Source organism: Vigna unguiculata, chromosome 7 (assembly GCF_004118075.2).
Source record: "Vigna unguiculata cultivar IT97K-499-35 chromosome 7, ASM411807v1, whole genome shotgun sequence".
In the NCBI taxonomy this organism is placed as follows: domain Eukaryota; kingdom Viridiplantae; phylum Streptophyta; class Magnoliopsida; order Fabales; family Fabaceae; genus Vigna; species Vigna unguiculata.
The window spans coordinates 10,297,236-10,310,314 of NC_040285.1; the positions used below are offsets into that span (position 1 = coordinate 10,297,236).

General features: G+C 34.2%; 1 protein-coding gene across 1 annotated transcript; it reads left to right on the forward strand.

The window, feature by feature from the left end:
* The first annotated feature begins 2,947 nt into the window (after positions 1-2,947).
* LOC114190559 (alpha carbonic anhydrase 7-like) lies at positions 2,948-6,524 on the forward strand. Its single transcript, XM_028079496.1, has 7 exons — positions 2,948-3,197; positions 3,279-3,496; positions 5,127-5,233; positions 5,569-5,683; positions 5,835-5,999; positions 6,087-6,140; positions 6,284-6,524. Exons 1-7 carry the CDS (start codon positions 3,098-3,100, stop codon positions 6,362-6,364), a joined length of 840 nt encoding a protein of 279 aa, XP_027935297.1. The 5' UTR covers positions 2,948-3,097; the 3' UTR covers positions 6,365-6,524.
* Positions 6,525-13,079: the final 6,555 nt, after the last annotated feature.

Consider the following 13,079-nt stretch of genomic DNA (forward strand, 5'->3'; position numbering starts at 1 on the left):
TCTGTTCACGTTTTTCATAGAGCTGTCGCAGTAAATTCGGCGCTGCGGATTCGTTCACCGTTGGATCGGGCTGAAATTTTTACAGCAGGTTCGGAACTCATTGCTCTTCATTCTGACCGGTCGGATCTTTGATACGAGGTCTGAGTTGGGAGATATTAATTTCGCACTGCAGCAGTGATTTGTAGAGGTTTTTCTCTCTTGTTCTTCTCTATTTGAAAGCTTTGTTGCTTTGTTATTTGGTTGGGTGTTGGCACTAATTTGTGCTATTGATTGAGACTCTTTTGTACTCTTGTTGATCATAGTGGAGCTATTTCTTTGGTCTGGACGACTCGTGGTTTTTACTCTTGATTTGAGGGGTTTTCCACGTTAAAAATCTTGGTGCCTTTATTTGTGCTTTTGGTGATTTATTATTGTTGCTCTTTGATTATTGCTCCTCATAGATTCTTGCAAGTTAGGGGAAATTATATCCGCTGCATTCTCTAGTATATTGTTTGTTGTTGTTTTCCCCATCACTTATGAAGTATCTAATTTATAAAGTCCATAAAAATCTTGGAATAGTGACCAATTTTAGTGACAAAAAATAATTAGTTAGTATAGAGTGATCAAATTGACAACTAAAATAGTTCCAAAAAATTATAATTGATATTTAAATTGATAATTAAAATAATTTCAATTATGAATTTATTTTTAAATTGGTCACTAACATTAGTTACCCGGTTTCGGCTACCAGAATAATTGGTCTCTAATTAGGAAATTTGGATTCACACATTAACAATCATATATTTATTATGTTTGTAAGAATTATTGTACATTTTTCAATATTTATATATTATGTATCTATCATGTATCATATTCTATTATTTTAAAAATAAACGTATCGATATATCAAATACGTATTGTATCTAATACACGTATTGAATCTGTCCATCGGAGTTTGCATTTAGGTTCCTTTGGGGTTTCATGAATTTGAGTTTGGAAAAAAGAATTTGAATTGATTTCTACCTACCAAATAATTGTAATTATGGTGGTTAAAAAAGAAAATAATAAACTAAAAAGTTTACTTAAGATTTCATATATATTTAACTTTTTACAGGTTGCATACGAATAAGCGCGTTAATGGAAAACGGAAAAACGCGTAACGAGTCCCAACGCGTAAAAATATACAGATACAATTAATCCCCTCTTCACAATAATTTCTGAATTATTTATTTACTATTTCACTATACATTCAAATTTCAAAATAACACCACCTACTAAAGTTACTTCCAATTCCCATTTTCTTGAATTTTCTTTTCCACGCATTTACATTATCAATTAACTAACAATGATATTCATTAAGATTTAAGAATGAGTTTAATTCTATATCTAGTAGAAATAAATTTTAAAAATAGTATATAAAAAATCCATATTGTTTTGAAATTTTAAAATAGAGATGATATTTTGAATTTATTTTATATAAAACTTTTATAATTTATTTGACACCAAATCTCATTCATATAAAATATAAAAGTAAAAGGTAGAACAATTACTACTCAAAATTTGAGCAATGCGATCTTCATATCCAACAACTACGATTCACTAAGTACATATAAAGAATTAGGTTTGCTCAAGTTTCATCCACCTTCTACCTAACAATGTGACCTAGATCATTATTAATTAAGATACACAAATTTATTTCAATTCTATATAATTATTTTCTATGTATTAAAACCAAATAGACCATAAATTCAATGTTTTATCAACTAGAAAAACAAAAATTGTACTTCTATATATATATATATATTATGTTGTGTGCTACGTACATGTTAAATGTCAAAAGAAAAGGAAGAAAACATGGAATTGAATTCAGCTAGTCCAATTTTTTGTCAATAACTTCAAAGACGTTTACTTATGTTTCAATTTTTCCCCTGGATTAATGATATAAAATGGACAACAACTCTTTCTTGGACTCTGACTCCCGTTTTCTTGTGAGTGCAAAGGATTCCGAGTTCACATTTCAAATACGACAAAGGTAAAAAAAAAAGAAAAAGAAAGAAATGATCATATATTTCATCACTATATTATTTTAATAATTTCACTTTACTTTAATTTTCATACGCTTTATCAATATGATAAAATATATTCTGGCAAAAAAGTTTAGAAAATATAAATCTATACCAAATAATGTTTTATATAAAGGGTCAAATATGTTTAGAATTCCTAAAATGTTTTTATTTAAAATTTTTATATTTATATATTTTGATTCTTAAATTTTAATAATGAACGAATATGATCTTCTCAACTCAGATGTTTTTTTTGTTGATTGACAAAGATTATAATAATAATGAAGTACTTGGAATGCTTTAACCCTTTTACAGATAATATATACAAAGTTATTTGAAAAACAAAATATAGTATTACATAATAAAAACTTGGTGTTGTTCTCCGTGTCAAGTTCTCCAAAGAGTATATAATGTGGTATGTGATTATAGCTCGTTAGTGCTTTAAACTCAATCACGTTAATTTTGTCTACGTGTGTCAAAATGATGTTTGAAGTTAGTATTTGAACTAATACGCATCTAGAAGTATACATAACTTAAATGCTACCATAAAATGTTATTTCATACATAAAAAAAATTAACACAATCTAATTAGAAAGGTTATATTTATTTATATTTTAAGTTTAAGGACCAAATTATATAAAAATTTGAGATAGAGACAAATTTTAATTTTTTTATCAAAGTTCAAAAACATATTTAACTCTTATATAAATATATATAAAATTAAAATATTTACGTTACATGGACATATGTCGTTAAATGTAAAACATATAAAACTTAAATAGTAAAATGTGAAAAAAATTTGGAAAGTTATGGTAGTTAAGTAGAAAAGAAAAGGTGGTATGTGAAGAAAAATAAGATTTGAAAACTGAAATTCTGTGTTTGACTTATAAAGTTTCGCTTTCCCACACCAAACCAACGCCTGCGAATGTGTATATATAGTAAGCCCTAATGCTCTTCCTCCCTTCAATTTTACATATCTCTGAGAATCACCCCTTTGCATCTTCTTCAGCTTTGAACTCCAGAAATCTGAAACTTGATCATCCTTTGAAATCAACATGAATCACCGAATGAGATGCAGAGTTTTTGTTCCAAATCTGATAATACTTGTCATCATCCTACTCCATTCAACAACATGGACTAGAGCACAGGAAGTTGGTAAGTGGAACAAGTGTTTGAGTTTTGTTTTGTTTTGTTTTGATTGATGAATGAATTTGATGTATGCATGTGGTTGTGCAGAGGATGAGAGTGAGTTTGATTACATAAGAGGGAGTGAGAAGGGTCCCTCACACTGGGGGGAACTGAAGAAGGAATGGGAAACATGTAAAACTGGCAAAATGCAGTCTCCAATTGATTTGTCAAGCCACAGGGTTAGAGTGGTGCCAAACTTGGGGCAGCTAAAGAAGCACTATAAGCCTCAGAATGCTACTGTCAAAAACAGAGGCCATGATATTGAGGTAATCCATCAACAAATTTTTTTTATCACAAATATTAATTGTTAATTTTGTTATCAAAGAAAGTTGAACTCACGATCTCTATCCTCTATTCTGATGAATAAAAATCAGTATTTCAAAACCTCAGAACATGTTTCAAACATATATTTTAACTTCATTTTGTCTTTGGAATTGAAAGAAAGGAATACAAACAACTTTTTTGTAACAGTTTTCTGGAATTAGTGTGGGTTCTTCTCTCATCTGAAAAATTCTGAAAACTGATGATTCCTTAGGTATAAACATGATAGTGTGTCTCAGTCTAATAATGCATACTCATGGATCATGATAGATATTTAGATGTACAAAATCACGAGGTTAACAAAGGCTATAATTGTTCTTTTATTTTTTTTTTTGTTACTTTTATCTACATCAACTTTTTCTTTCTGTTTCTCTCTTTTATTACTTTTTTTTTGTTTTATTTGTTTTGTTTGGGTGTAAGCATACAGATAAAACACAGCAAGAATAAGGAATGTAATAATAGAAGAGAAAACTTTATATAAAGAAAACATATAATAAGGAAAAAGCGAAAAGGAAAAAAAGCTGTCTGTTATATCTGTTATTCATATTAGGATGAGAAAATAGATAAATCTGATGAATTTAGTTTAGAATCACAATGAAAATGATAAAAAAATTATTAATTCCTTTTCATCCACTAAAATTTGGTCAGTCAATCAAAAGTTAATCAAATCTATCAATTAACATATTTTTATGGATTGTTATTTAATCTATCCTTAAAAATATTTTAAGAAATACAATTGGAAAAAGTTTCTTAAAATTAAATTTGGTGAACAAATGTTAAAAAATTATTTTTGAAAAAGATAAGCTTAAAAAAGGATTTGAATTATGAAAAATTTAGTTGGATTAATTTTGATCCATTAATAGTTGGCACAGCAGAATAATTCATTAAATTAATAGATGAATCATCTGTAGAATAAATAAATAAATTTGGTTTAATTAACTTTATATGTTTTTAGGATAACAAATAATGGATTATTTTATCACTATTATATCATATTTCAACAAAAGAATTTTACCATCTAGTTCATCGGGCTCCAATAATATTGCCTTTCTGCTATAGACACTCTAGTCAATTAAAAAAAAAAAGGATCATTTAATGTCTTAAAAAGATAGTTACACATATATATATTTTTATTTAATAATTAGAAAAACAAAATTGTAAGAAATTTAACATTATTGCTTAAAAAAATCTCTTACTTCACGCATCTTGACAATGTTTTCTTATCTGTCTCTCACGTGCCTTAAAACATAAACTTCCATATACGTGGCTATGAATAATTTGCATAAAATAACAGAACCAAATAATGCAATTTGTATACTCTAGGTTCATATTTGTTTATTTATTTATTTAAGCTGTTGCACATTTTAAAAAAGATGAAATGACATTTTTATTGATTGAGTATAGGTTTTCTATATTGTCTACAGCTCATCATGTATAAGAAATTAACTGTCATTAGCTACCTAATACTTAATTTTTGTCTTCATTAAGCATAAGATATTTGATCACTTGGCTTAAACTTTGATTATTAAAATCTCAAATGTTTTAATTTATAATTAATTTACGTAACGGTTGCAGCTGAAATGGGGAGAAGATGCTGGATCAATAAACATCAATGGCAGTGAATTTTTTCTGCGTCAGTGCCATTGGCACTCACCTTCAGAACATACCATCAATGGAAGGAGGTTTGTCTTGCTTCAAAATCTTTGTCTTTATTCTGTCCCGAATTAAAACAAAAATTAAATGAAAAAACGGTTGAAGATTTAAGTGTGAGTCTAAGTCTCATATTAAGTAAAAATGAGAAAGTTGAGTACTATATAAAAATAAAGGTCCACAAAACCATCATTTTAAGATTTTGGATTGAGAGTGTTATCAATGTCTTATGTGATTAGACTCATGTCTCATTGGTGTTTATTTTTTTCAGTGAAACCCCTTTTAAACTCAATAAAAACAAAACAAATTAAAACCATAGAATTTCACAAAATTAAATGAAAAAAAAAATTAAAAGTGTATTATATAGGTATGACTTGGAGCTCCACATGGTTCATGAAAGAAAAAGCGAAAATGGAAAAGTGAATATTGCTGTTGTTGGTCTTCTGTTCAAGATTGGTCGACCCGATCCTATTCTCACCAAGGTAACTTTTTTATGTCAGCATTTTCTCTTTCAATTTCTTAATTACTAATCTGAACTCTACATCAAGTCTTTAATAATCAATGTATGAAGAAGAACTTAATTAGGGTATTTATTTTCTTGAATAATAACAAGTATATTTGAAATGATTTCAGTTGTCAAAAATCATAGAAAGCATGGTGGATAATGAAGTAGAAAAGAAAATTGGGGTGTTTGATCCCTCAGAAATTAAATTGGGTGGCAAGAAGTACTACAGATACATTGGTTCCCTCACTGTCCCTCCTTGCACCGAAGGTGTCATTTGGACTATAAATAAAAAGGTACTGTTAAATCATTGTAAATTATTTAATCAATCATCGTAATTAATTACCTGTTTAATTAAACCTTTAAACCTTCGTGTTCTCCAGATAAGAAGTGTGTCGAGGGCACAAGTGAATTTACTTAGAGAGGCTGTCCACGATGTAAGTGTTGATTTACTGCACTAATGATGAAAATCAGAATGAAAATGAAGCCAAAAAGTTTTTAGCTCTTTTTGTTTTTATGGAAAAAAATTAAAAATAAAAATAAAAAAACTAAGTGTTACCTTTGTGTGATTCAATGGCAGCATGCAGCGCAGAATTCGAGACCTGTACAAGCGCTGAATAAACGAGGGATACAACTCTATGGACCAAAACGCAAGGAATAAATTTATCACATAATTTATTTTTTTGTTCTGTAGTAATATTTATCTGTCCATTGAGAGTTCTTTACTCATACGGTTTTTCTTATAGTAATTTGCTCTTGGTAGTGGTTATGTAATCATATATAATAGAGAGCCATATATGCATATTTAATTATTTCCTCATTGCTTATTTTCTCCCACGAGACTTTAATAGTGTACATAATACTAAATTCAATTGATGTCTGAATGGATTTACAATGCAGTTCAATGAACATCAACATAACACCAAGTGAAATTTAATATTATGCTCAAATTTATTGTATGACAGTTTATTACATAAATGATAAACTGAAAACTCAGGTAATAGTAAAACACTCATTGAAGGATAATATGAAAAGAGAATGAAGTATTAACGAATTTATCCATCCTCTTTTATCTTATATTGTAGTTCATCTAGCCTCTAATTGCTTTTACATTCGGGTTTTTATCTAACTTTTTATTTAGTTGGTCTCGAATTTGGCTGAGTTAGTCTCGACCGAATTCAAATGAGTTGATTTTGACTGAATTCGGCTTCGACCGAAATTTGATCAAATTCGATTGAATCGATCCTGATCAATATCTGATCAAATTTGGCTGAGTTAGATGAGTGTGTTAACCAAATAAGTCAAAGTAACAAGTACTAAATTTCTACACGCGATAGACAAGTCATAATGAGTTGAGTCATTTGGCTAAATGTTTTCTTTTCTTTAATCACTTATTGATCATTTGATATGATACATTTATTTGGTCATTTGAATATGAGATTTGATTAAATGAACAACAACATTAAAGAATTATTTCTTGATAATTACACTCCGAAAGAAGAATTTTTTAAATTAAAGGTTCATCTAAGTCATATGAATATTTGGAAACAATTTGTTTGACTTAAGACCAACTTGTTGATTGATTGTAATTAAAAATATTATTTCTCTAATGGTACAATTGCAGAATCATATTATACATAGTTTTTTAACAAGGCAAATGTGAAAGTTGAATAAAGTACATAATGCAAATCAAGCTTGTGCTCAATCAAAAAAGGAAATAAGATATCACAAAGAGCATTAGTGATTCAAAATTAAAGTCTTGGAGAATGACACTGAAGAATAACATTGAATAATCAAATTGAAGAATTGATCAAGTCATTCCTTAATGAAAAAAATCATGAAGATTACGATGAAGCAATGCAATACGAATTCTCGACGGCTAGCAACTCAACATCTATATAAAGGATGCAAAGTTGTACGAGAATTCTCTATGAGAAGCTCTAAAAGGGCATAGAACAATATGCTAGAATACCAAAGTGCTAAAGATGTGAAATTTTCATATTTATAGTGAATTGTGAAATTTGGGTTGAGCACACATTGTAATATGCTTCACAAAGTGAAGTTGTAACATGTGATATGAATTATACTCTCTTACTTTGTGAGTGTTTCTTGTAATTTTCATTTGAAAGTTCTTGATCTTAGGGAAGTCAAGGATGTAATACTTGAAGATGTTTGTACTTGGTGTAGGCTAGAGAGGTTTGTACTTGGAGTACGCTAGAGAGGTTTGTACTCATGAAGTGAACTAGTATAAATCCTTTATGTGCTTTTCTCTTTCTACAAATTATTTATTTGTACAAAGTTTGCATAAATACTTATGTAGCATATTCTGTAATATATCATTAGTAGTATAATTACCTATAAAAAATTAATCAAGATCAAATTAATTGTTAGTCATATATTAATCATTTATGTATATAGAAATAACATGATTGTTTTTCATTAACATCATTTTTACTTTATAATCAAACTTTTTATTTATGTTTTATTATCTAAAAAATAATTTGTACTTTATGACTTGATATTATAAAGCAATAAATAAATAATTAGAGCAACGAAAAAAATTGAGAACGTTGACTAGCAATGTTATGGTCAATGACTTTAATTTGTCTATTGTCACTTTCATCTAATCAGAATGTCTTGTGATATCATCTGATCAATAGTTCAAGAGTGTAATTTAGCTGCATGAACATATGTTAGACTAAAATGATTATTGACCAAATAAATCATTGTATTGTCCGTCCAATGTATGATAGTGTTTGTTTAACTACTTTAGCCGCTTGAGTATTATGATTCATAGTTGTCTCCTCTAGTAAGTTGAATTTTAACTCGTATGATTAGAACGATTAGGCTTCAACTACAACAACTATATAATACTTACGAATTTGAATTCACCCTTATATCGTCTCATCGATGTATTTCAACACTATATATACCGTAATCCAACATTATCAATATTTTATTTAAGTTTAAAACTAAAGTATGTGCTTAGTTAAAAATTGGTAGAATTACAAAAAAGGTAATGATACAAAATTACCTAATAATTAGTTTTCAAATGTAAGTACTCTTTTCTATTGAATGCAATGTTCTAAATTTACAAGCAGTAGAGAAGTGTGGTCTTGTTTATATAATTTTTGTTCCTGTAGAAAACAAATAAGATGAGTTAGGCACAAGTGTCACCTTACCATGTAGTCCATTATCTCTTCAGTTGGTTTCTCCCCGGTTGATACATGTCAGCTTGAACCTAGGAGGGGTTACCTGCAGAAGAGTCTCCGAAGCTCAAGTAAGTCAAAGCTCTCAGAAAGTCAAATCAGTGATTAATGAATGCGTACCTTTAATTACTGGGGTCCACGCGTATTTATAGAGTATTAATGATGTTTGGTTGTCCCGTGGGCCGGGCCTTGACTTGAGTTCTATCTTGGGCTGTGAGTGGGCCTAGACCCTAATCCAGGCCCTTAAGGCCTATTGAACGCGGGGGCTTCCATTTTACTAAGTCTTCAAGAGCGGTCTGATCCGTTTACTTCTTGACTTGTTAGATATCGTCCTTGGCCGCACACTGTCCTTGGCCGCACACATCGTTTGGGATCCTGGACTATAAATATAGGTTTGAAAACGGGTGAGGGGTTACTTGGTTCATTTGCGAGAGTTCTGAATTCAGAGATCTTGTGCGCATCATATTGTCCGACTAGTTCCCAAACTCAGCCGACATCTTCCCGTAAAAATGAAAACAGGTATGTCTAGTAGCGATAGTATGTCTACGTCTAGTAGTAGTGAGAGTACCGAGTCAGATAGAAGTAAGGGTAGAAAATTTGACGAAGAGGGTACGAGTTCTGGGGTCGTTACAAGTGGGATTCCAATGGAGACTGTGAGGGAGGTTCAAGAGAATCCCCCCGAAGAGTTGGCGGAAAGCAATTGGCCGGCGAAAGGTGGCTATGGGTGGGTGGCTGCTGACGTTCGTAACCAATCATCTTTGTTCAGGTGGTCCCGTCTACTGAACTCTTGGTTAAACTGCATACCTGTCATCTCCAAGGGTGTTAGTGGGGACATTGTTTCTCTAGAGAGGGTTAGTGCTATCGACCGGGTATGCCATGGGCAGGAGGGGGCTACTAAGAAGTTTTTCTACATGTATATGTGCCACTTTTCTCAACTTCATGTGTGATTGTCGTTAGACGGTTTCACTATAGGCGTATTGCGAGCATTGAATGTGGCACCTACACAGCTACATCCGAATAGTTGGGCCTACTTGCAGGCCTTCCGCATCTTGTGCCAGTCCTTATACTTGGAGCCCACTCCTTATGCTTTTTTGTATTTTTACGACACTAGACCCCAGCGGCCGGCTACTTGGCTATCTTTGATAAGTCGCCCCAGCATCAGCAGACTGGATGCATTCTCCTAGTCTTTCAAGCATTTCAAGGATGGGTACTTCAAGGTTGTCGTTAAAGAAGGAGGAAAAGCTCATTTTTTGAACGCAGATGGAAGCACCAAATTCCCTTTTAGTTGGACAAGCAATCCTTCTCGATATAAGGACATGGGGGTGGATGAGTTGTCGGCTGGTGATAAGGAGGTTGTGGAGATCTTGTTGAAGCTTGTTGATAAGTTGCCCACTAAGAGCTTAGTTAGAGTATATAATTCGGTGCACCCGATAATAGATACTGAAGGTATCTGTTTATTACTTAAACTGTGTTAATAATTCTAAGTTGTTTTGATCCGAGTTGTAATGTATTATTGTAGGGCATATGGCGCAGTCTGGAAAGAAGAACTTAGCGCTTTTTCAAACGCTGAGGAAGGAGATGGCTGCTAAGGCCAAGGCGGCTGGGAAGACTGATGTTCTCAACTTGCAAGCATTTGTGGTGGAGGTGCATGTGCACGACGGGACTAAGAGGAAGGCTGAGTTACCGCCTCGACCCAGGAAGGGAAAAGATATGAAGAAGGTAAGGGCGGCCCCGCTCGGAACGGGGTCGGTTAGTGGGGCAGGATCGGCCAGTGGCGAGAAAGGGCCGAAATTTGGGTTGATCGAGTTGCCAAAAATATCTGTGAGGAAGGAAATTTCAATTACCCTCCCAGATACCATTGTGAATTCTATTGACGGCATGGATGCGGACCACCTTGTGAGGACAATGGTGGAGTTTGGGAGCAAGGCTTTAGTTTTGAGCCGGCGCGTGGGGTCCTTTTATAAGAGGGAAGTGAAATAGGGGGGCCGGGAAAAGGTGGAGGAGTTGCAGGGGAAGGTGGATAAGCTGGAGGAGGAAAAGGCTGCGTCGGAGAAGGCAAAAGAAAGTTGGGATGCGGAGAGAAAGAGGTTGGCGACATGGAGGGTTCTTTGCTTGGATTCTGAGGAGAAGTTGAATAAAAGGATATGGGAATTGGAAGAGGACTATGAGAACTTGAAGGATAAGTATGATGGAGCTGTGGGCGAGCTCGATGATCTGAAGACTAGCATTATACAGGAACACATCAATGGTTTTGAAAAAGGGTTGCGTCAAGCGGCATTTTTCCACAAGGAGGTGGATGTTACGGACGTCAAGTTTGATGTCAACAAGGATGTTGTCGATGGGAGGCTTGTGAATGAGGATGATGGTAGTGCTGGTGAGGAAGCGGATGTGAGGGTGGAAGAGAAAGTGGTTGAAGAGGTTATCGAGGCGGTTGATGCTGGGGAAGTGGGGGCTGACGCGGCAGAATAGGACTTTAACTTTTATTGTTATGAACATATTTGAGCCTATGTCTGTAATAACTGGTACATTGTGTTACGTAGGTATACTTTGCGTTTATGTTTAATGCGGTTAACGTTCTGTGTTATTGTGTATGCCGAGTTGTGATAATATGTGGCGCATGTGCGTCGCGATAAGTTATATGTTAAGGGTGTTCGACACAGGCCGCTTACTTGGGGTAAGGGTGAGGAACTTAATCGAATTAATCATAATATAGGGGTGTTCGACCCAGGCTCCTTACTTGGGGTAAGGGTGGGGAACTTAAACGAATTAATCATAATATAGGGGTGTTCGACCCAGGCCGCTTACTTGGGGTAAGGGTGGGAAACTTAAACGAATTAATCATAATATAGGGGTGTTCGACCCAGGCTGCTTACTTGGGGTAAGGGTGGGGAACTTAAACAAATTAATCATAATATAGGGGTGTTCGACCCAGGCCGCTTACTTGGGGTAAGGGTGGGGAACTTAAACAAATTAATCATAATATAGGGGTGTTCGACCCAGGCCGCTTACTTGGGGTAAGGGTGAGGAATTTAAACGAATTAATCATAATATAGGGGTGTTCGACCCAGGCCGCTTACTTGGGATAAGGGTGGGGAACTTAAACGAATTAATCATAATATAGGGGTGTTCGACCCAGGCCGCTTACTTGGGGTAAGGGTGGGGAACTTAAACGAATTAATCATAATATAGGGGTGTTCGACCTAGACTGCTTACTTGGGGTAAGGGTGGGAAACTTAAACGAATTAATCATAATATAGGGGTGTTTGACCCAGGCCACTTACTTGGGGTAAAAGTGGGGAACTTAAACGAATTAATCATAATATAGGGGTGTTCGACCCAGACCGCTTACTTGGGGTAAGGGTGAGGAACTTAAACGAATGTGAAAGAAAACACACGAGAAAGTCGTATGGTTGGGAACCCTTCTTTTTATTTATTGAATAGGGGTGCCTCGTTAAAACCTCCCTGGCCAAAACCCTTCTTAGGGAAAAAAGACCAAGTGAGGAAAAAGAGTACACCCGGGGCTACAAGTATTGGTTCAATTACAATATACATTCAACTGAAATAGAATTTGAGGTGAGATACATTCCAAGTGTTGAGAATCTCTTCCCTAGATAAGTGTTCCAGGCGATAAGCTCCTCCTCCTGCATCTTTGCGTATGCGGTACGGGCCGTCCCAATTGGCGGAGAACTTGCCATCCTTCTTTCTAGCATTGCTGGCCATTCTCCATACTAGGTCCTCGGTGACGAACAATCGTGGACATAGATTTGCATTATATTTCCTGGCAGCTCGTTGTTTGGCAGCTAAGTTGCGTATCTGGGCTTTTTCTCTGAGTTCGGGTAGAAGGTCGAGATGCAAGGCCATGTTTTGGTGATTGTGGTTTGGGTCGTATAGTTCTCGGCACAGAGATGGCTCGCCAATTTCTACCGGTATCATGGCGTCTGCGTCGTAGACTAGACTGAATGGGGATTCGTTTGTTGACGATTGAGGGGTGCATCTGTAGGCCCATAGTACTTCTATTAATTCTTTGGGCCATCGGCCCTTGGCGGTATCCAATCTCTTGCACAGCTCCACGAGGATAACTTTATTCGCCGCCTCTGCTTGTCCATTGGTTTGTGGGTGTTCTACAGAGCTTGTAATGTGTTTGATGCCTAGGCTAGTGTAGAATTT